Genomic DNA, 25991 nt, shown 5'->3' with positions numbered 1-25991 from the left:
TTCATTGTTTTCTTCTACAGCTTTGTGTAGGACCAATCAGCGTGCGATCGTTGTAATAAATTAACATAATGTATTAGTTGACCCCGGGGTCATTCATGTTATGATTACATGGCATTGGCAGCTCCGTGTTTGCCGTGGAGGAAAAATCGTAAGAAAATAGGAAATATTCACGATTATGAATGCTAAAGATGAACAAGTGAGCCGAAGCTATATTGATCTGCTATCTAGATGGCAATTAATGAACGACTATGTCAAAATATACCAGCTAGTGCCCTCTCTGCGGACGGTCTGGTTTTGCGATAAACTCCGTCAGTTCTCGTGCAGGCAGCAGTTGGACCATGGAGGTAGGATGTCCGGGTGTGAATAAACTATAGGGAACTAGAGCATGATACCACATACCACCAACGTTTGCAACTGAGCAAGTCATGGATCCCAAGTCATTATGTAACTGTCAGTGTCACAAAGTGGTTGAGTGGAGAGAATCTTGTTTATATTGATCGAATCTGTATAGAATTAGAAAACGTAAAGTCACACATTTGTAAGTAGTCATTGTTTGTCATGTTTGAATACTTCAAAACTTGTTGTTATTTATGTAGGTAGACCTCCTTCCTGCTAAATAGCAGTGCTATTTCATCATGCGAAGCACAATTTTCTTGTGTCTCACTTATGGAAGGGCAGCTCGTAAAAGTATTGCCTCACCAAAATCCACTTCGCATTCGCATTCAAAGGAAGTATGAGCCTACTCCTTGGTTTTGTTTCGGTTTGGAACGAACATAGCCCAGCTTTATGTGAGATTGGATTTGTCTGACTCGAGTCACCAACACTTCAATGCACACAGATACATATCCCTCGATTTGAAAATGGCTCATTGGCTGACATTTTTTTTTTAACTTACATTTTTCTTCTGTGCACAAGCAATTAACACTTGTTTGCAATTGCTATAGTTGGGTTGATTGATGATCGTAACCCTCGCTGGTCAACGGTTTAATATTAATAATCAAAACAGATATACATTTTACATTAAGCTTGATGCAGAAAAAGTTTAGCACAATGAGACCCAATATAATCACTGAACTTATTCTATGATTTGTATTTGTTTCATTCTTCTGATAGGGCACATTTCCAGGAAAGGAGTCTGCTTTTAGAGAACTGCTGCATGCCCACCTTGGAGTACTGATACTTTTTAGGCCTCGTCTTGTCAGATGAATGGGTAGTCGACTGCTCTGCAATTAAGGAATGGAGTTCTTGATTCAAGAGAGACAAATCTGTGACAGAATCAAGATTCAAGCGTATATAATTGTGGAAGAGATATTTTGCTGCAGAGGAAGTCTCAAGAGAAAAGGAAAAGATGGAACATCATATTAACTGTCAATCAAGAAAGACGTATGTGAAGAACTGGTACTCTACATTTTGCTGCAAAGTTCCACCACTGTATCACAATTTATTGTCGACATGTATCATACCATACCAATACAGAGATTGACTTTCAAGATGAGTTTACATAGCTTTTTCAACACTGTGGGAACTGTGTGCATACTCTTAGCAACCGATGCTTTTGGACTGGGGTTGATGTTTGTCATTATTTTGAACACCAAGATGAAAATGTACAACTAAGTGGAAGAGTTGGGCGAGATGAGCAACATGGTCTTTCAACTGCCATAAACTATCTAAGACACAGAGAATCAGATGAAAACTGCATTGTACCCCACAATGTAGAAGAGTGGTCGTAGGCTCAGCCGCTCACACAAGTACATAGTACAAACAGTATTGTGTATAACTGCTGTGATACCTGTGCACTTTAAATGCTGCTGTGGGAAAGCCTGTGATTGGCGACTAGTGGTACGCACTACGATTGATGTCGAAATCGCAACTAGTTATTGCTTAGTCGAGTTACGACTGCCATTATTCACCTACTCCGTAAATCGAGCCACCACAACAACTAAAATAGTTGCGACTATTCCTGCTTGCTGAAAAAATTGTGTCGCTCACAGTCACGACTTTTCATGACAACATAATTTACCTATGAAACACAACCAGACATCAGTAAGCCTGGGCCACTAGTGTAAGTTACTACTCGACTAGTCACACCTCAAAAAGTCATGACTGCGACACTAGTCACGACTTGTTTGCCGCAGGGGCAATATGGTAAATTTCGTGCTAAGAGGATTGAAGGATTGTCACTGGTGTCACTGACTGTGTAAATTATGTTGCCATGAATAGTCGTGAGCGATACAATAGACAGTTCACCAAACAGGAAGTTGTTACTATTTTTGTAGTACACGATTATTCAATTAGGAATTTAAAAAAAGTAGTCGCAACACGACTAGTGATTTTAATAATCTCGACTGTGCGACAAGTTTGACACTGTGTCGCACTAGTCGCCCAGCCCTAGACATAAAGTGACACAATCCTTAAATCCTTTCAGCGTGAGTTTTACTCTATTGCACCTGCAGCAAATAATACGTCGCAATGCATTTTGGGGCATGAAAAATGACTAGTGTGTTGAAGTTGCGACTATTTGAGGCAAGAATAGTTGAGAAGCAAATTTCACTAGTCGCTCAGGCTTTAATTGTGGGGTATCGTTGTTATAGCCTGTTTACAAACCTGATCATTTTAATAGCCACTGTTCTGTGAAGAATTTGTGTTTGGCAATAAAGAAATCAATTTTATGAACAAGTAATTTGTGTTGGCCTTTATTTAGAAATAATTTTAATTAAACTGTATCAATTGTTTTTAGACACAATACATCATTGTTAATTATAACATACTGACTATTAGGTATTCATGTGACTGTGACACAATTAGTAGCCCTAAAGTTTAATACATGTGCAAAGTCACATGAGTCGATGCCTGAACGACAATTAAATTGTACATGTACAGTGAATAGTGTTTGCTGTAGTAAAACTACTATATACGGTAGTATCATGGAGGTTTCTACCTCCATGTGAGTATAATCATGGAGGTACCTCCATGGTATAATATATGCACTGCGGGTAGTTCGTCTGTCTGTGGTTCATGTGATCTGCCCACGACAAATCATTCGGGAAGTATAAAACCATAAAACAAACACGACACGTAACGAAGATGCAAGCATTTTGTTTCTTAATTCCTCCTTAGTCAGTTTTCTCTCAGACATTCTGTAGTCAGCTATTCTTCAGAATAACGACAATAATTATTATTTGGTTTTCTGGGAAAAGGGGATGTAGAATTTAAATCCCTGCATTGCGTTCGTTTAGTATGGCTAGGCAAACCATACTATAGTATCACTCGGTTGCCGGGCAACCTCGGTAGTCTAGTTGGTAAGACACTGCTCTAGAATTGCAAGGGTCGTGGGTTCGAATCCCACCCGAGTAACATGCCTGTGATATTTTTTCACAGGATTCGGGAAAGTACTGAGTATACAGTGCTAACACACATCGGTGTATGGGTAAAAACCAAAAAAAAAATTAATATTCTTTATCCCCGATACAAATTTAACATCTACTATATAGCATCACTCGTTCGTCCCGTACGTACGTCCGACCGTGGCCCGACTTCATTTCATGCTGCTGGGCGCTGCCATGTTGTTCACATATTGAATATGCATTACACAACCTTGACAACGGCCTTATTTACATAATACGGCAACGCCCACAGTGCACGCAGCGCTGCAGGATTGCCAAGACGATGGTAGCTTGCAGAGTGTAGTCTAGATTTCGAGCCGTCCACGTAACTAAATCATACCGTGGCGGGCGCGCTTTGGCGATTCAACCGCGCGTAGTACACTATCCAGAATCAAGCACCATCGTCTTGGGCCAAGACTATAGCATCACAGGCTACAGACAGGTTCTTTTGTTATTGACTAATGCTGCCTTTGTGGGGCACCATGCCAACGAAAAACAGCTTGCTGCCATGTTCGTCGATGATGTCATCGTCAGTCAATCACCCGTGCAGGAAAACCATGCTGTATAATAGTTGTTGTTTTTTCGTAATGGGAGTTTTGGATTAACGGTGGAAATCGCTGTATCTTGACTGGACTAGGTACGATCCGGTCTCGTTTTTAACATTTCCAGGTAGAAAATGAAATAATCTATCAATACATACTACTTGGGGACTGTTGCCGACATTCATAACGGGAACATTTAAATTTGCCGTGTTTTTGTGACTTGTTTTCTCTGTTTTTAAAGCCATTTTTACGTACAAATTTCTCTTTTAAAAATTTGAGTTGCACCGATTTTTTTCATACAAAACGACAGATATGCTCTTCGTTTCAATTTACTGGTACATTATTTTGGTTGAGACTTTTCAGAAAGGGCTGAAAATTACCAAATTCCAAAAGCCCTTTTGACTAATTATATATTCACACAGAGGTCACGCACGAAAAATCACACCCACTCATGCAGATAAATCACAAAGGAAATTTATTATATCGAGTGACCTGCGGGTAGACTTATTATTCCGACAGAAAAACAAAATGACAGACATAATGTCTGAGCGTCTGTTTAACCATGGAGGAAGGAAGAGAAGGGGGTATGAACGGCCCGCCAAGCCGCAGAGTAACAAAAGAAAACCCTGACAATGCCCCTGTCTGACCAGTGGAAAAAGATAGGTGACCTCGATTAAATATTTTTGTACAGAGGCGTGGCACCACCACTCTGCACTGTTGCCTTCGTGTAAAGTTGAATCATTGGAGGCAAGAATTGTGAATATACACTTCTTCATTACCGTTTGTGATGTTTTCATGAAAATATCATAGCATATTAATTTTACATTTTTTGCAACTTTCCGGTCACAAGCAGTGGATCAAAATTTGGGTATAAGCACACGAGGGTGGTTGGTATTCAATTGGTTTGTTTTCGTTCTGGTGACCACGAGTGGCCACAAATTTTATCAGGTCTTCAAAAACTAGTTTTTTTTTCTTTTTATATCCATACGACATACAACGCCACATTTGCGTGAAGAACCAAGTGCGCACGCGCAAACTCACGCCCGCCAGGTCGCTCATTGTTTATGTAAGGTATGTGGGTGTATGTTAAACGACCGCGGCACCACGGGTTCGACTTTTGAAGTCCCTTCGTTCGAACTCCTTCTCTTCCTTCCTCCACGGTTTAACGAAGAACACTGGGTGTGGTTATTTACAATGACATGTTTAAAGGGACACGTTGCGTTTGAAACCGTTTGTTATGAAGTGCATATGGTTAAATAGATAATTTAATGATCCCCACATGAACATGCCTCGGAATTTCACGGTTTTCCCGGCCTTTTACGTCGAGAAGAAACACGGTCGGCCATTTATGGGAGTCGTCGACGATAAAGGAAAAACACGCAATTTCGAAGGATATTTGTGTATATAATTGTATTCTACTTTTACAACATCTTTCTAACCATATTCATTTTATAACAAACGGTTACAAACGCATTTTATAGACCAACTCGTTCGATCCAAGGTAACGTGTTCCTCTAAAGTCGTATTGTGTGTGTGCTCGTTCATGTAAACACGCATGCATTGATATTAAACTATCAAACAAATTTGATAGTTCTAGTTTTCAAGAATATGTTTCGAAAATTCAACGGATAGGCCTATAATGCAGAACGATTATTACGTGTTGAACTGTAATGGTCGTGCTATTTCTGGAGAGAAAGTCTATAATTATGATGTAAGTAATTGCAATAAGAAACGCGCTGACCGTAAACTAAAATTACTCTGCCGGTGTACAATGATGAAGGCAACTCTAAATTGGTACGCCACGCTTTACAAGGTGTTTTGTATTAGAATACTTGAGGTGAATATGATAATTTATGATAAGTTGGCAGCTTGTTTTGATTGTCACGAATAATTTTGTTTTAAAATATGATTTGTATTTTGTATCGATTTATTTATTAATGGTTATTAGTAATGCTTTGAAGCAGGCAAAACAGTACATTGCTCAGTGGGGTATATATTACTCAGAAGCAACTGAGTTTGAACCACACGATCTAGAGCTTGATTAGTAGGCCCTACAACTGGTTAGCAATGAAAATACACTTTAAAAACATTTTAAAAAAATATTGTTAAGTTATTTTGCTGTTATGGGGAATTTTGATGTAAAATACCGTTTAAAAACATCATAGTGGAGTATATATTACTCAGAAGCAACTGAGTTTGAACCACACGATCTAGAGCTTGATTAGTAGTCCCTATAACTAGTTATCAATTAAAATACACTTTAAAAACATTTAAAAAAAAATATATTGTTAAGTTATTTTGCTGTTATGGGGAATTTTGATGTAAAATACCGTTTAAAAACATCATAGTGGAGTATATATTACTCAGAAGCAGCTGAGTTTGAACCACAGGATCTAGAGCTTGATTAGTAGTCCCTATAACTAGTTATCAAGTAAAATACACTTTAAAAACATTTAAAAAAAAATATATTGTTAAGTTATTTTGCTGTTATGGGGAATTTTGATGTACAATACCGTTTAAAAACAACATAGTGGAGTATATACTACTTAGAAGGAACTGAGTTTGACCCACACGATCTAGAGCTTGATTAGTAGGCCCTATAACTAGTTATTAATTAAAATACCGTCTTTAAAAACATTTAACAAATTGTTATTGTTATTTGTTATTTTGCCGTAAAGAGAATAATAATGTAAAATGCGTATAAACGTGTTGGGGATTCAAAAAGGAAATAAAACAAATTGTTGTAATTGCAATATTTGTTGGCAGAGTTTATGTTTTGATGAGTCTTGAACGTGCAAGGAAAAAAAAACTGTATAATGACCAAGACGCTTTAAAATCATATTTTTACGATAATTTTCATTGGGCGATAATTTTCATTTTCATTGCTCAAAGAAAAACAAATTATCGCTCGAGGTCACACCATTGGCGTATTGGCAAAGTGTGTCTTGTGTACAAAGGTGTTGCGCCGAGCCACTGAGGGCATTCCATTTGGTGTATAGCTGCGGTGAAGACCAACATATTAAAATGGCGCAGTTCATAGTGCCGCTGGTCGTACTTGTTGCTTTTTCCTTTTCATCGGAAATTTCTGAAGGTAAGGCAATTTTTTTTCGATCTGTTATCTTTTAAAACCACCGGCATGTATAGTTTGTCACATTTATTTGTATGGCGAGATACTTCATTAGAGGAGTGGGTACTTATTTTATATCATAATAAACTTCTCGAAGTGTGACAATACATTTTTAAAAGGTTGTACCAGTATGAAACAAAAGTGACGCTTACTGATGTAAAGTTCCTTTGAAATGGTTTTTTTTTTTTTTCCAGTATATTTTGTGGGAGTTGAACTAAAGGAATAAAACATCTGATTTATAATTTAAGGTTTATTACATTTAACACACTGGACCCTTTAAAAGGCTGGCTCACATAATAGGCGGCAAAGACCATGCGCAGGCGACGAACGTGAAAATACCAAAACGTTGCCGGCAAAGCAACGGCAAAAGGGATAAACCCAAAAATCGCTGACTGGTGGGATAAACCTTCACCGACAACACGCCGGCAAGGGACGAATGGCTGCGGCAGGGAACAAAGTCTGACGTTTTCTAGGCGGCGAGTGACAATGGGCCAGATAAATAAAAACTAGCATTTGCTTTTACTAGTCTTTTACTTAAATCCTTATAAATAAAAGTAAGCCTTAATATTGCTAGTAATTGGTCGAACTAGTAGGTAAAATCAATGCTTGAGGGACTCTTCTTATTGAGATGTAAATAAAACCGACATTTTACTATTACCTGATAGTGTCACAAGTTACTGGGCCGTGTAAAGGCCAGCATTAACAAAATGTCGACAAGTTTAAGATCAGGCATGAGAATTTGCTCAAATCTCTATAAATAACCTTTTACTGGAAAAAACACCGTTTACTTGAACGGATTAGTAAATGGTCAGAGAAAAGCACAATAGCGGGGTATTCAGGAGTATAACAATAGAGGCATGGACTCGCTGATCAATAGCGATTAACTGAAATGCAGGCGGGGCAGTTTCCACTTACTCAAGTTTTTGATGGCGGCAGTGGCTATGATGAGGAAACAGCCAGCCTCTCCACGCCAGCGCTCGAGAGATTGGTTCTTTTAGAGCAATTAAAGTACACAACAAATTTATAAGTAACATTTATCGTTGGATCATTAGACCAAGGGAAAAATAACCCTTTAATACTGACCCGATACCGAGCCATATATGCAACACTGTTGTTTAAGTAAAATCTCAAGCTCCTCATGCAGTAGCTTGTAAAAATACAAGTAATTGCTACAGTATGTTAGTAAAATGTCGGTTTTATTTATATGTCTATAAGTGAAAGGTAATCCAGCGAGCAAAATGTTCATGCCTGATCTTTTACTTTTCAGTCTTTTTGCTAATGCTGAACCTTTAACTTGATAAGTAATTGCTAGTTTTTATTTATCCGGCCCACTGTCTCGACGGAGCCAGGCAACAAGGAACGAGGTCTGACGGCTGGAAGCGGATTGGCTTGCGACAAGAAACGGCGGATGACGGTGGGTTGCGGCGACGATGACGTGACTCACCGGCCGACAGCGGCCTGTGTGTGTGTGCGGGTCGTATAAATAGTCGAGTTTGGCGTTCCCACTCTTCACAACGTTCTGGTCATCCACTCAGACAGCGACTACCAACGAACTTTTTACGATATCAAAACGACTAAGGACGGAATCGCACGGCATGTTAGCGTCAAGCGACTGATAATTGCGGCCGTTTGCGACAAGGAAATAGGGGTTGCGTTCTCCAATGATATCTGAACGGAATCAAAACGTTTTTTTGCCGCCACAAAATGTTCAACATGCTGACGATTTGCCGACGGACACGACTGATAACTTCAGCCGTTTGTGGTCGCTAACGATTTCGTCAGCGACAATTGACGGTAACACACGATGATTGGCGGCAAATTCAAAATTGCAACTCGCAGCTTAACGTGACTTGCCGTACCCCCTATTCATCGTAGTGTGAGTCACTCCTTTTATTAGCTCCTTGAAAACAACGATGCAAAGACGTTTTATTTAGTCTTCATATCTTAAAAGTGCCGCAGAGTGTACATAGACCCCCCCCACCCCAAATTGACAAAATCAGGAATGTCCTTTTAATCTTCAAGCTATCATAAAGGCATACAACCTTAAAATGATGCAAGATGCAACGAAGGACGGGTTTACAAAAACCGTGTTATTGATTGCGCCGCAGATCGCAAGTGAAAACCAGCGAGTTATTTATTTTGGTCAAGGTTCTACACAACAGAAAAACACTGTTTCCATAGGTACCGCGCCGTCTTTTGTTAGGACTGATATTGTGGCTACTTAAAGGCAGTGGACACTATTGGTAATTACTCAAAATAATTATTGCCATGAAACCGTACTTGGTAACGAATAATGGGGACAGGTTGACGGTAGAAAACATTGTGAGAAACGGCTCCCTCTGAAGTTGAGTGGTTTTCGAGAAAGAAGTAAATTTCCACGAATTTGGTTTCGAGACCTCAGATTTAGAACTTGAGGTCTCGAAATCAAGCACCTAACAGCACAAAACTTTGTGTGACAAGGGTGTATTTTCTTTCATTATTATCTCACAACTTCGATGACCGATTAAGCTCAATTTTTCACAGGTTTGTTATTTTATGCACATGTTGAGGGACAGCAAGTGAGAAGGCTGGTGTTTGACAATTACCAATAGTGTCCACTGTCTTTAAGCGCACCAGAACAACAAACCGCTGACACGTCTCACATTGAGAATCCTATTCGGCTTGGGCGAAAACGAAAATGTTCAGCTGATCAAACACTGATAAAAAATAGTTCGATCAGTGTTACTCTAAGCAAAATTGTCAAGTTTCACAAAAGTCCCTCGTAAGCGCCTATAGGTATACAAATTTAAATTTTAGAGAAAAAAACGTGAAGATCACAGATTTGCAAAAAAAACACGGTCTATAGAAAACATCCCTTAAAATATTTTTGTCTGAAATGTCAATTTGATGAGAAAAAATAAAATTAGTATCGCTCAGTGAATTTTTTGTAAAAACAAAAAAAATTGAAATCGATGTGATGCAAGATATGTCATCGGTTTTTCAATATTTTCTCTTGACCCAGATGTCCGATCGATGTCAAACTTCTATACAGGTTTGTCGGTTAATACATTATGATGGATTACACTGCCAGCAACTGTTTTGTTAGAAAACGTATGTAACGATCCTTTAATCTGAAACGACTAGAGGTTAAACTTATACGCAGCAAACAGCAGTTTAAAGTCACCTGTAAATATAATTTGTTTTCTTTCAAACATAAGAGTATATGCTTACGAACAATAAAACAATTTTTTTAGTAATTGTTTGTCACGATTTATATGTTTAAAAAATATATAAAGTTGTTTGGGGGGCTGACTCCGCCTACCCCTTTTGTGACGTCAATCGAGGCAGACTTTGCCTGCAATGCGTATAGTAAACACACGTGCAAAGTACATGTACGTCCAAGTCGTGAGTTGGTACCTTTAAAAAAGTGTTTTTTCTGCATTCAGCAGCAATACACCTGGTCGGCATTGCCGGAAAAAAAACAAAAAAAAAAAAAAATTTTGAAACGTACAAACTCACGACTTGTCCGTACATGTACTTTGCAATTGTGTTTACTCTACGCATTACAGGCAAAGTCTGCCTCGATTGACGTCACGAACAGCCCCCTCTCGGGTCGGGGTTTACTCTTAAATTTGTAAATAACAAAAGAACTGATTTTTTAAAACCTTAGTTAACTGTTTATTCCCATTCCACTCATCAAAACACATATATTAGTGACAAAAGCTTTATTTTGAAAAAATACCACTTCCAGGTGACTTTAAGTGACCACCACAGTCAATCCGCACCCCATGCGTTAATAAGCTTAAAAGAACACTTTGCATAGAATCGGACGAGTTGGTCTATAAAAAGCGTTTGTAACCGTTTGTAAAAATGCATATGATGTTTTAAGAGTAGAATACAATGATCCACACAAATTTGCCTCGAAATTGCGTGGTTTTACTTTTACTTTGCGAACTAACATGGTCGGCCAGTTATGGGAGTCAAATATTTGACTCCCATAAATGGCCGACCGTGCTAGTCGACGAGGTAAAAGGAAAACCGTGCAATTTCTAGGCATGTTTGTGTGGATCACTGTATTCTACTTTTAAAACATCTTTTTTTATAGTTGTATATAACTCTTTTTAAACTGATAGAGGAACCGTTTTAAACCCTTTGTGTCTCTTGCCAATTTTTCATTCTTATGTTTCTTTATTGCTGGTTTAGTTTATTATTTGCCTGATGGAAGGGGGTGGGGCTATTTTGCACTTTTACTTTTTCTGCGTACCTGCTTTTAATTATTTTTCTGTTTTGTCTTACTGTTCTTACTGTCTTTATAGATTTGTTGTAAATAATTATAGATTTTCAATATATGGCCAGGGATATTGGAATTGAAGGCCTTCGGGCTACAGTTTTTAGGTAAACTTTTTTTAATTCCAGGCTTATGTCCCTGGCTTTTGTTTTGTACTGTATATGTTTGTACTTTGTATGTGTTTTTATGCCGAATAAACAATAATAATAATAATAATAATAATAATAATAATAATAATAATAATAATAATAATAATAATAATAATAATATTAATAATATTAATAATAATAATAATAATAATAATAATAATAATAATAATAATAATAATAATAATAATAATAATAATAATAATAATAATAATAATAATAATAATAATAATAATAATAATAATAATAATAATAATAATAATAATAATAATAATAATAATAACATCCCAATCGTATTTAGCAGTGCGTGTTGAAAACAGTGCATGCCTGCCTAACGATCTAACCAACACTGACCAAAGGAGGGAGTTAGATACTTTTTGACGACGCTTTCTTAAAACAATATCTTGATAAACTGTTTCATCAATTACAGCAATTGTGTGCACCATGGGCCAAGAACCGAACCCAAACTCTAACCACGGGTACCGTTGGGTGATTCCGGTAGAAGACTCCTGCAAGTGCACAAGGGTGAAGCTCGGGGGATTGTCAACGCACACACCTCAAAGATCATTCAACGTGACTTACTACGACAACTATCTGCGAAGTAACGACCTCAAAGAGATCAAACACTGGCTCAACTGCCCAGGTGAGTTTATTCTTATTTAGGTTTGACAAAGTCGACACAAGTTAAACTTCAGACACACTAAAAAAGAGTTGTTTCTTGTTCAGAGTTCTATTAACGACATCACCATCATGAAAAAACAACAACTCAAGAACATATTATATTTGGTTTGCGGTCACCATGTGTGTATCTACTTGCCAGGTAGAGTTGAGAACAGTCTTTCTTTATTCTACTACCGCGGAGTAGATTGTTCGGGTGTTCGGGAGACTTCTCATTTCTAAAAAGATCTGTCCTGCTTATTAACTTTTACCCGGGCGGATGGTATAGAAAAAGGCTGGGATTACTACTTTAGTTTAAAAGATCATGAATAACTGTACTACCGCGGGGTCATTTCTTAAATTTGTCTCAACGTTTCGACTAGCTTGCTCTAGTCATCGTCAGGAGACCGGAGAACAACTCAAGAACAAATCTACAATGGGAGACTTTGGAAGGCTAGGTGGCAGCAGACTTACCAGATAAAATGTCCATTGTTTTTGTAAATCTGAGCATGCGCACATTACCGAGAACAGTGGATTTTACCTGGTAAAGTCTGCTCCCACCAAGCGTCCTGAAAGTCCCCTATTGTATAACAATTAAAACAAAGAAAAACAACAGTTAAAATCTCACCGTGACCTCGTCAGCCGTTTGTCTGACCGGGTCAGTTGTGACTCCATGATAACTAAAATTTAAATGACAGCAAGTGTTGCTATTTTTCCCCCTCCAAAAACAGGACGTTTGATGAAGACACGAACAGATTGTGCTGACATTCTCGCACAGGGTGTGACTAAGAGTGGTGTGTACAAGATCAGACCTCTGAATTTTAATGAGCCTTTCGAGGTATACTGTGATATGGACACAGACGGAGGAGGATGGATGGTAAGAAAATTACCACACTTAATTAAGAGAACAACTCTTTTGATCTTACTTAGTGACGATTAAAAATAAAAATTATATATGTTTTATTATATAGGTATTCCAGCGGCGTCAGGACGGCAGTGTTGACTTCTACCGGACTATTTCCGAATACAGTGCGGGCTTTGGGTCTTTTGATACAGAGTTTTGGCTCGGTAACGACATTTTGCACCGTATGACCGCTCAGGGCGAGTACGAACTCCGCGTTGTTCTCTCCGACTGGGAAAACGTTATGGCGTACGCCCTCTACCACTCATTCAGCATCGCCGATCGGGGTGACAAGTACAGGCTTGCTGTAGGAGGTTACCATACTGGATCAACCGCAGGTAACGAATCTGTATGAACAGTTCGTTCGATATTAAGGGCGGTCTACCCGCAGGTCACTAATTTCCTTTGTGATTTATTTGCAGAGTATGATCGTTTTTCTGGAATTCGGTCATTTTCAGTCTTTTCAAAAATGGCTTCAAAAACGGAAAAAACAGGTCACAAAAATGTCCCAGTTATGAATGTCGGCAACAGTCCCCAATTAGCATGTATGGATAGATTATTTAATATTCTACCTGGAAATTTTAAAAGCGAGACTGGATCGTACCTAGTCCAGTCAGGATATAGCGATTTCCACCGTTAATCCAAAACTCCCATTATGAAAAAATCAACTATTAGACAGTATGGCATTCCTGCACGAGTGATTGGCTGACGATGACATCATCGACGAATATGGCAGCAAGCTGTTTTTGTTTGGTATGGTAAAAGCGCCTGTCTAAACTATGAGCTGAATGAGGATCAGCTCATTCATCCCATGGTATAGACGGGCTATTTTGTTATTGACCAACGCTGCCTTTGTGTTCGGGGCACCATACCAACAAAAAACAGCATGCTGCCATATTATTCGATGATGATATCGTCAGCAAATTCACCGTGCAGGAAAACCATGCTGTCTATAGTTGATTTTTTCGTAATGGGAGTTTTGGATTAACGGTGGAAATCGCTGTATCCTGAATGGACTAGGTACGATCCGCTCTCGCTTTTTTAAAACATTTTCGGGAAGAATATGAAATAATCCAGCACCAACCCATTCCAGCTGACTGTCCCACGCACCCGTAACAAGGCTGGTGATAGAACATTTACAGTCACTGCAGCAAAGAAGTGGAACAGTCTACCACGCTCAATCCAAAATTCCAGATCAATGCAAAAGCAAAATGCAAAAGCAAATTATCAAATATACCGACTTCAATATTGATCAACTTACGTGTATTGCATTCAGGTGGCTTTCATTTCATTTAATTCAATTGATTTTCATTTATTTATTTATTTTCCTGTACTAAATACTTTTGTAAGCGCTGTGATTTAGTTTTCTAAGTAGAACGTATTTTAAATGCCGTTTGTTATTATTATTAATATATCCATATATACTAATTGGGGACTGTTGCTGACATTCATAACGGGAAAATTTGCCGTGTTTTTGTGACTTGTTTTCTCTGTTTTTTAAGCCATTTTTTGCGTACAAATTTCTCTTTTTAAAATTTGAGTTGCTACGATTTTTCTTCATACAAAACGACAGATATGCTCTTCATTTCAATGTACTTCTACATTATTTCTGTCAATACTTTTCAGATAAGGCAGAAAAAGAAGTCCTTTGGACTAATTATAATTATATTCAAACCGAGGTCACGCATGAAAAACCACGCCAACTCGAGCAGATAAACCACAAAGGAAACTTATTATTTCGAGTGACCTGCGGGTAGACTGAGGGTATTTGATTTGTCGGGCTGAAGCAATTTCTTTCAAATGGATTTAACAATGTGATAAAACCATCGGATGGACTAAGTATAGAACATATTCTAAGTTTACAAGTTTTGGGGGGTATTGATTGGGATATGATTCCAGATTGATTTGTATCAGCCCCTGTTTAAGAAGTCTGTAGTAACGATCCTGCAGAATTTGTTTTACTGTTTTTAGAGGGGCGGTAAGTGGTTGACATGAGAAAGGGATGTGATTGTTTTGAAAAGATGAATCAAATTGAAACAATTGAAATAATGAACCGAGAACAATAAGATCGATTTACGCAGATCTTTAAGAAAATGCAACAACGAATTCAACACCATCATGTTTATATATAAATTGTAGTCTATGTGCGTCCTCTAAATTGAACATATTTTTAGTAATTTATTTGAGTAATTTCATTGTGTTATTCGTTTCACTTTTTAGGCGACTCATTGAGCTATCACAATGACCTTCAGTTCTCTACTAAGGATTTAGACAACGATGGCCTGCCGGTCAGCAACTGTGCCCAACGATACCATGGCGCGTGGTGGTACAATGCCTGTCATGAGTCCAATCTTAACGGGGAGTACCATCAAGGGCCCAGCACAGAATTCGGAATCATTTGGAAGGCCTGGAGGGGAATGTCCTACTCACTCAAAACAACAGAGATGAAAATAAGAGCCAAACCAAAAGATAGTCTGGTACCTGTGTAATAGCCCATCCTTTTCATATACTGTTGCACAAACGGTGCCACGAAAAGTATTTGAATTATTCGCTGTGGGCAAAATGTTTCACTGTGAACTAACAATTTTCCCAGTGTATATGGGGTTGGCAGACAAACCAGAACGTAAATAAATTGTTTTCGTTTACAATAGAAAGACCTAATTGTTTGTATACCAAGATGTGATGTGCTTCTCGGTATTATATTGTGGAAGATGAAGTGACGGCTTGGGCTAGTTTCAAAACCATCGTAAAGTCTGGCTTTTTGAAAACTATATCATATCAGTATAAGTGTTACTTATTCTTGAATAATCTGGACGTTAATTAATCATTGGGAAACAATGACTATGCTCGTCATTCAGCACGAGAAAGCTTGCTACGCGCATAAAAGCAGTGACCAGTGTCATGCCACCAAGGTACACCTAACTTAAAGGCAGTGGACACTATTGGTAATTACTCAAAATAGTTATTGGCATAAAATCTCACTTGGTAACGAGTAATTGGGAGCTATTGATAGTATAAAACATTGTGATAAAAGGCTCCCTCTGAACTTATGTAGTTTTCGAGAAAGAGGAAGTTTTCCACAAATTTGATTTCGAGACCTCAGATAAAGCATTTGAGGTCTCGAAATCAAGCATCTTAAAGCACACAACTTCATTATTATCTCGCAACTTCGACAACCAATTGAGCTCAAATGATCACAGGTTTGTTATTTTATGCATATGTTGAGATACACCAAGTGAGAATGCTAGTCTTTGACAATTACCAATAGTGAGAAGACTGATCTTTGACAATTACCGGTATAGTGTCCAGAGTCTTTATAGAAGAACCTTGCGTAGGAGTTTATAGAGCTTCAAACAAGTGCCTCTCCCAAACACAAAACGGGTATTTGAGAGAATATTAAAGTCAATGCAGCTTGCATTCCAGCTGCAAATTGTACCGCAAGTGCAAGTATAATTCTAGGAAATACACATACTTTATATATCTTACATGAATGTTATTGATTGTGTTAGAGTAAATACTCTTGGTATTTCGCTCCTCTGCGTAAAGTTGAGAAGTTTAGCTCATTCTGACACCGCGTTCACACTTGATCCTGCCAGGAGGATCAAAGGAGGGTCTGATCTCGAAAGGGCGATCAAGAGAAGATCACCGTCTAGTACGAACGCGATCGGGATCAGGATCAGATCCTCCCTTTTGATCTCCCTTTTTGCGAGATTAAAGGGAGATCAGATTCCGCAAGGGCGATCAAAAAATAAGAGTGAACGCAGTTCGAGATCGGGTCCTGCATTTTTTTATGCTGCTCACATCCGGTGTGTCGAGTCATGCAAAAGAAAACCTGCCGCAATCAATGACTCCGCGTAGTAACCTTTGCAGTACTTCAGTTTTCCTATGCGAAATCAATGCGAGATCACACTCAAGTGTGAACGCGGCACAAAAATGCTTCATCTCGATTTAGGGATCTGATCCTCCTTGGATCCTTGTAGGAGGATCAAGTGTAAACGCGGTGTATGTTATTCAGCTAATTAATGGTAATAAATCAATTACTTCGTATCTTAATAACTCAAATTAACCTAGACATTAGCTGAGCATGTATTATAAGCATGTATAGATGACAAAGTTGTCGGGAAGTATATAGCTCTGTGGGAAATAAGTCACGCATCTTCAAGCATGTTGTGTAGAAACTAAGCACACTTATCGCAATATTTAAGTTTAAGAAATATAGCAGCTCATTGAGTTTAGTTGGTGTAAATATGAAATCTAAAAGGACAAAATCCAGATTCCTTTATACAATGTAACTTAAAAAGGCAAACATTTTTACAAACTGGTGTAAGTCAAATCGGAAAAGCAGTAAAAATTTAGTATTAATTCATATTTTCTGTATCTAGATCTTTAGAAGGTACTTGCCTACACTCTTACAAACTTTTTACTAAAAAAGGATCACATTTTTTAGATGTCAAGTATAGAACTTGATTGAAATATGTTTGACATGTCCGGACAATGTTGCTATCTCTGTTATTGATTGGATTGGATTTTTGGTTTTCCAAAGTAGAGTTAAGTGATTTTCACAATACATCCCTAGTTTATTTATTTATTTATTTATTTATTTATTTATTTATTTATTTATTTATTTATTTATTTTAATTCGTGAACTAACAGTTTTAAGTATGTGTTTACAGTGGAATGTAACAAGGATTACCTTAACATTTGGTGTAAAGTTATTGTGATTTACCAATATTGTCATCATTATTTGTTTGTGTTTTCTTATATACCCCCTTTTTGATTAGATTAGTCCATTCTTGTTATTATTATATTTATTCAACCTCAACAGTACAAGTACAGAAAATACAAAACAAGGCAATAATGAAAGGAGGAAACAGAAACGACAAAGCTACAAAACATTATGAGAAAAAAAGACAAATAAAAGACAAATAAATAAGTTAATCAATCAATCAATCAATCAATCAATCAATAGATAGTGTGCTTGTGCATGTTAAATCGATGTTATGGGCAGCAGAAGTTGCGTTTATATTCGAAGTCCTGTTCCGAACTAGATCCGTTGATTGTCTTTAATTTTGATAAACTTCGATTCTGAAAGCAGGAAAACCCAAATAACTGTTGACCAGATAATCCTTTGATAAAGCCCCTTTCCGGTGAATACTAACAATTTGTTTTGTATACACATGTTCAAGTGCGTACCTAAATACTTTTGGACGAATTGAAAGAGGCTTTGAGGGATTCTGTCACTGGTACATTTGTATAAAAAACAGCTTTTGACATCAATACGTGTTAATGAGTGGATTGTAAATAAACAAATAGCATAATTATACTTTACATGAGTAAGCCCCCCTTACGTTCAACCAGGGGTGCGTTTTTGCAGTCGTAACCCAAAAAAAATGTTTCGGTTGAACTTGTTACCGAAACAGTAATTGGTTACGACCACCAAAACGCACCCCAGATGGCGCTGTTTGTGACGTCAAACGAAGCGCGGGATCTTTGAAGATGAGAACGCGTGCAGTCAGGGCTCGTACATTACATCTGCTGAGTACACGTTCGGTTTTATTTATTTTTTTGCACACAAAAAAGGTGCAGAAAATTCAGAACAAATAACTCTAGACGAGTGCATGGACTTAAGTTCAATAGAAAAAGTGTACAAACTCCAAACAAAACCCAGTATTGGTGTATTATCACGAGACGTTGCAATGCTCGTGTTTGCGGCTTCGCATGCAACATTCAGTGACCAGTCCCCCTATAGTCCAGGCATTATTTGATATGACCTCGGACAAATTGCCACAGAAAGTCTGGAATCGTTTCATACTCAGAATTTTGTCCTCTATAACATATCAGAACTATTAAGCAATCCGGGTGGGGGAAAGTGTCATGGCGGCCATTTTTCAAAATGGCCGCCAAAACCCGATTTTTTCCTAATATCTCCGCTTCTAAATAACTAAGGACTTAAATTTTAAGTGCTTAAAATACATTTTCACTGACTAAGATTCAAGTCAAACGCATTCCGTAAAGTTAAACGTGGCCAAACAGTACATGACGGCCATTTTCCAAAATGGCCGCCATAAAACAGATATTTCCAATTATCTCCGCTTCTAAACGACTTAGGGCTTTAATTGTAAGTGCTAGACATACATTTTCTGGGGCCAGGAATCCAATCATACCTGTTTTCATGAGCTAAACTTGACCAAAAAGCATATTCTGAGGAAGTGTCAATCATTTTAATACAACTCGTCATATGCCTCGCCCTCTCATCAGGCCACCGCTGGTCTTTCCTCATCAGGACCTTTTCGATGGTGACAGACCAGTCCAAAGGCGATCACTTCTTCTGAAAAGATGTAACCCTTATTCGAATCGTCGGTATACATCTTGATGTTCATCCTTGAGCTTGCTCATCCGATGCACACAGAGGTAGGCTGATTTGGTGTAGGGGTTGTGCCAGGTAGCGCATCATTTCTGACACAGCTTCAATGTGCAACGTCCAGTTGCCAATGCGCTCTTCTCTGACAAACTTCCGAAGTATATCCACCATCTCCAAGTGCTGCAACTAGTGCGTGGCAGTGCTAAATGACTTCAATGACTTGGTTTTGGCCCCGAGGAGCTCCTTGATCCTGGTTAACACATCAGCTTGGCAGAACTCCTCTGCAGATACGGAACCTTCCGTCTGGTTCTTGTAGAGGGCAGCAAGCTCATCAACCAGGTGTTGCGTGGACGCCCTCTGGGTCTCTTCCAGGCTTGGCAAGGACCGAGGTCCCCCCCCCCCCCCCAGCGTTGACGCTCAGCTTGAGGGTGGCATGTGCTGGGGTGTCTTCTGGAAGCCGACGGACGTGGCCAAAGAGGGAGTGGCGTCGCCGTGAGGTGGTCACACGGATGTCCTCGAGCCCGGTGGTTTCCAAAAATGTTTCGTTGGAGACGAAGTCTGACCAACGGACACCGAGTATCCACCATTGGCATCTGGTGTTAAATGTTTGAAGCCTACGTCCATCTTACACCAAAAGTGTCCAGGTTTCTGACCCGTAGAGAAAGATGGGAAGAACGCATGTTGTGTACACCCTGAACTTAGTTTTGAGGTTGAGACGCCACACACGATCTAATTGGTCAAAGGTTGAAAAGGCGAGCCCGAGTCGTCGAAGGATGTCGGGAGAAGAGTGACCTTCAGAACAGATTTCGCAACCGAGATTATCTGAACTTATCTGTGGTCTTGACAGGCTGGCCCTGTACAGACGCTGGGGCGGAAGGTGGTTTGAGGCGCAGTTCTGGATCTCGGTAGGCCACGCAACTTGATTTCGTAGACCCATTGTCTCAGCTTCTTCCTCGAACTTCTGGAGCTTGGTAGGCCACTCATTGGGCTCTCTTGCGAACAGGGCGGCATCGTCAGCGTAGGCTAGGTCCAGCCAATATGCCGAGATCAGCCTGACAGCGATTTAGTACCCAGTCAATGGCACAGCAAAATAGGGCTTTGGCCAGGACGCAGCCTTGGCGAACACCGCGGAGGTGCTGAGGAAGAGACAGGAGATGTTGTTGCCTGAAGCAGGTCCTGAACCAGGTGAAGAAGAAACGGTGGAACTCTGGTTGTTTTCAGTGCTTTCCATAGGGCTTCCCGATCTATAGAGTCAAAAGCTGCCTTAATGTCGACATAAGCAACGTTGAGAGGTAGTTCAAACTCGCAGTGCAGTTCTGACAGGAGTCGAAGGGCGAGCACTGCATCCATTGTTGAACGGTCCCTTGTGAAGCCAGACTGCTGGGGTCGGCGGTGACGGGTGAGTAGAGGTTCCAGGCGAGACAGGAGTACATGACAGAAAACCTTTCCATGGATTGAGTAATAAGCCTGTAGCTGCTGTATTGGTTTCTCTTACACTTCCCTTTGTATATGGAGATGATGACACCATTCCTCCAATAGGAAGGAACCCTTCCTGAGGACCATACTTTGATGAAGAGTTTGTAAAGAGCTAATGCTTATCGGGCCCTCGGCACACTTGAGCAGTTCGGGAGGAATGCCATCAGGTCCTGCAGCACGTCCGTTCTAAAAGCTTCCTGATAGCACAACGTACCTCAGCTAGTATGGGAGCAACATTATTGAGAAAAATCAAACTAGAGAATAACATCATTAAAACAACACTTCATTTAGAAAACAGAAGAAGGGATCCTCACAAAACCACTTACAATTGAATCTCAATGATAGGCCTATTTAGAAGCGGAAAGAATAGGAAAATGTCTGTTATTTTGCGGCCATTTTGGAAAATGGCTGCCATTGTTGTGCTTTTTGGTCAGGTTTACCTTATTGTAACGTGTGTCATTGGATTTCCAGAAAATGTACGTTTAGCACTAAAAACTAAAGCCCTAAGTCATTTAGAAGCGGAAATACTAAGAAACATCTGTATATGGCGACCATTTTGGAAAATGGTGGTAATTTTGAAAAAGTGGCGGCCATTTTTGCTTTTTGACCAGGTTTAGCGATACGAAATGCGTTTCATTTGATTTCTTGTCAGTGAAAATGTATTTTTACTACTTAAAATTAAAGTCCTATTAATTACATTACAGAAGCGGTGATATTGGGAAATATCGGGTTTATGACGGCCATTTCAAAAAATGGCCGCCATGACATTTTCCCCCACACGGCTTGCTTAAGAGTTTTGATATGTTATAGAGGACAACATTCTGAATATGAAACAGTTTACAGACTTTCTGTTGCAATTTGTCCGAGGTTGACCCATTTTTTCCCTGAAATGCCTGGACTATCTAGAATGCCATAAAATACACCAGGGTCCCTTGTTGCTTGGAGAAAACGGCGTTAACAAGTTGATGCTTTTAAAACTCGCTATGTTTCAGAATTTAAACCTTGATACTTTAATTTTCAAAAAGATACTGAGAAAATAAAATGCAATGATCATTTGCATTACAACGCAACGTAACGGCATTCTAGCCAGTTGTCAATGGTTTTATTTTTCTCAAGGATTTTATTTTTGATGACTCAAGGGAGATAATGAACGGTTATTGCGTTTTTACTTTGGGATCTTTATATTGAAAGCAATACCGTGACTTAAGTAATGCGCACCGACCGTAAACTCGACCGGCGACAATGGAAGCATCTTTAATGGTTTACACGCCACGTTTTTCCTGGTTGGTTTTATTATTTGGTTTGAATATGGTAATTTATTTTATGATAAGTTGACACCATGCTTTCAAACTGAAATGTAATAGTCAACATAGAATTTTACAGTATTTAATAGTTCTTTCTGTATTTACTTATTATTACTTATTCACGGAAAAGCGATACATTGCTTGTTTGAATGTAATTATTACCTATGGGCCTACATAGGAAAATGGAATGGTAAGTTTATTTATCTATTAAATTATACGTTTTAACTTACTAGATCTGTTTTCTTTTGATGCTTTGTTATTTTGTTCTGTGTTGGTTCTAGAGCAATTTGAAAAAAGGTTGTTACAAATACAATATTTGACGCCAGAGATTATGTAGTGATGAGTTTGTAGGTGTGGAAAAGGAAAACAATTCAGAAAAATGTTTTTATTTTATTTTATTTTTTTATGCTCAACGAAAAACAGCTCAGGGCCAAAATATTGACGAATTGATTGAGCATGCATTAATTCTAAAGGCGTTGCGCCGAGCCACTATTAGTGCATTCCATTTGGTGTATGGCTTCGGTGAAGAGAAAAAGAATTATACAAAAATGGCGCAGTTCATAGTGCCACTGGTCGTACTTGTTGCTCTCTTTTTTCATCAGAAATTTCTGAAGGTAAGACAATTTAATAGTTTGTGTTGTTCTTTTAATGTTCGGAACAACCCAAAAAATTGTTGGAGTACTTCAACGGGGAAATAAAGTGTATCTTTTTATGTTGTGTTGTTTTCGTTTTTACTGTTGTTGTAATTGTGCCGCACCCTTTTCGTATGCAACTGATATTGGCGGATCTTAAACGTTCCAGAAGACGAAAACGCTTACAAGTCTCATTGCAGAATCGACATGTCTTCGGTTTTGCTGACTCAAAGCACGAAGCCGTTTTTGACTCGTGGCTAAAAAAGCCGCGCGGAGAGGTGGATTTTTGCCTAGAAGTATTTATTACCAAATGCTAATTTTAAGCGTATTAATGGTTAGGTAGAATATTAATATTATCCTGTATAGCCGCTGTTTAATACACAAATATTGACTGCTATAAATGCTATGGTTAAAACTACGATTTCCGAAGTGTTCCCCGGAGCGTTCTATTTACCCGAGACGCAGCCGAGGGGAAATTGAACGGGCCGGGGATCACCGAGGGAGTCGTAGTTTTAACCATAGCACGAGGGTAAAGCAGTCCATATTTGTTTTATAACACACCAACAAATAATTTATCATATTCGTACACGTAACGTTCGTAACGCGCGTTTCAGATACACAGATGCACGACTAATTGGGTTCGAGGTGGGTAAAAAGAGGTCTGGGTACTGCACGCCGTGTGATTGTCTTCCGACTTATCACACGGCAAACGATGCACTATCACACGGCCGCAATAATTTAGTGTGACACGTTACAGACTGGTGGGCGATCATAGGTTACGCAAGATGAGACCGTTGGACATCCATAAAACTCCCGTTTCACTTTAACTCCGAATTAAGGAGAAACGACCTTGCTGCACCGCTTGTTTCGCAGATTACGATTTCATTATGTCTGCATTATTTTATTGATATAGATAAACGAAGTAAACTCACCTCGAACCCACTTCCTCCAAATTATTACTTGTACTATAATAACTATGGGCTCATGAAGACGAGTATACAAATTCTCATTTGAAACAAAAAGCTGCTACCAAAAAATTGTTCTAACGATTTCTTATTTTATTTGTAACAACAATTGACTAAGAAAAGACTGAATTTGTTAAAATAGAGCGAAAATTGTTTACAGAGATGTTTAAAGTTGCCTTTATGAACTGTAAAGTCAGTATTTATTATAACCTTATTCTAATAAATAACACAGTCACCTTTTAACAGGGTCTACTGCTGTCACCACATGATCAATAATAAAATGGTATCTTTAAAAAATAATGAGAGTCAACATTATTGATATCCTAGAATAGACCAATGCACACAATTTAAAGGGGGATCGGGCCCCCTTTTTTACCATAATCTTTTTTCAAAGATAATTATGGATGATGCGGTAGTTAATATTGGCCCCTTTGCTCATCGATAAATCAATTACTGGGTCACTAACTACAGCCTCTTTTGATTTTTAAGGCTAAACTTTTTTTTCTTGTCAAACAAGCTTTTGGCTTGTATAACTGTAGAAATCGTTTTCAATTATTTGAAATAATTATAAATTGATATAAAACTTTCAAATTAAAGCTAAATCGTCGCAGCTTATATTGTTCACAAGAAAAACAGTGCCAAACTATTAAACCCTCTCAGCCTCTGCCATAAAATAGATACATCAATTCTGTATTCACCATCGCTACAAAATATTACATGTATATACAACACTAGTCAACTCCACAATCTCCCAATGCAAAAAGAACCAATTTCTCTTGACCAGTATAAACAAGGCAGTTGACAAATTTGGGGTCCGATTAGCCTTTTGTATCTCAGAATAGCGTGTTATGTTTCATTGGAATTGCCATCACTTTTTTTAGACATGAAATGACACAACTTTAAAGCCAGCCACATTTCTGAATTGCCAAAAAGAAATGGGCTATCCGTTCTTTATCCCCCATATCAAAAATGGACATCTTCAGAGGTGGTTCAATAACAGTCATTTCCGCGTGCTGATAATATTACTCTCCGGTTTTCATCCTAAAGTTATACCTTTCAAATGCAATATAAATGGGAGAAGATGTATTTGTGTCTACGGCACTCCCTCACCGTGCAAAACAGCAAGCTTGTGTACCTCAGATCAGAAAATAGTAACACTAAACTCGGATGCGTGTATTCTTACGAACCATTAAGAATAATTATTGGAGTTACTATAACTTGAAAATAATCGTATAACATTACACCTTAACTAGTTTTATCGTCAAAAACGATACGTCATACAGTTTTTTATTATAGAGTGAAATTTAAATGTATCAGCTATGTACGATTATACTTACGAACCATTAAGAATAATTATTGGAGCTACTATAACTTGAAAATAATCGTATAACATTACACTTTAACTAGTTTTATCGTAAAAAACGATACGTCATACAGTTTTTGATTATAGAGTGAAATTAAAATGTATCAGCTATGTACGATTATAGTTAAAATAAAACTATAAATTCGATAGATATCAAGAGTGTTTTCAAAGGTACATAAAATATACTTTTACCCAATGCAATGAATTATTATATAGAATAATCGGTATAATAATCAAAAGTTAAACAATCCTATACAGGAGGCTTATAGGAAACATAATATGAATTGTTTGGAATGAACTGTAATGCGAAGTTTTATATGAGAGAGATCCCGTTAGAAATCCGGAAGGGCTTAAAGACCCATGATTCAGATGAATCAAGAGAGTTGTCAAAGGATAGAAAGGAACAATTTACTCATGATATAGAAAACTTGATATAATCATTATTATAATAATTATTATTAAATAAAGTTAAACAATCCGATACAGGAGGCTTATAAGGAACCATCATATGAATTGTTTGGAATGAACTATAATGCGAAGTTTAATTTGAGAGAGATCCCGGTAGAAACCCGGAGGGCTTAAAGAGCCATGATTCAGACGAATCATTGAGAAACGGTGACATGTACTAAAACTACTAACTTATTAATAATAAACTGTTATACTAATTATTGTCTACAACCACACTGTATTCTAATGTTTAGTGCAAACTACACTATGCAGTTTAACAACGGCCCACTCCCATGATTTAATAAATTCTGAAACTAAATAATGTTTCAAGGTGTGTTTATTGTGTGTCCTACAATAAAGTGAAACTGTTTTTCATGCGTATGAGCGCAGCGAAGGAGCATGAAATAATAATTATGTATA

The 25991-nt window shown here is 38.3% G+C and overlaps 1 protein-coding gene across 1 annotated transcript; it reads left to right on the top strand.

Annotated features, from left to right (window-relative positions):
* Positions 1-12882: 12882 nt before the first annotated feature.
* Positions 12883-15512, top strand: LOC139952700 (ficolin-1-like). Its single transcript, XM_071951903.1, has 3 exons — positions 12883-12999; positions 13094-13361; positions 15244-15512. The coding sequence occupies exons 1-3, from the start codon at positions 12973-12975 to the stop codon at positions 15510-15512; spliced, it is 564 nt and encodes a 187-aa protein (XP_071808004.1). The 5' UTR covers positions 12883-12972.
* Positions 15513-25991: the final 10479 nt, after the last annotated feature.

This window comes from Asterias amurensis, chromosome 20 (genome assembly GCF_032118995.1).
Source record: "Asterias amurensis chromosome 20, ASM3211899v1".
Taxonomy (NCBI): Eukaryota; Metazoa; Echinodermata; class Asteroidea; order Forcipulatida; family Asteriidae; genus Asterias; species Asterias amurensis.
Note: the sequence above shows the minus strand (reverse complement) of the source record. Positions and strands in the feature narration are given on the sequence as shown.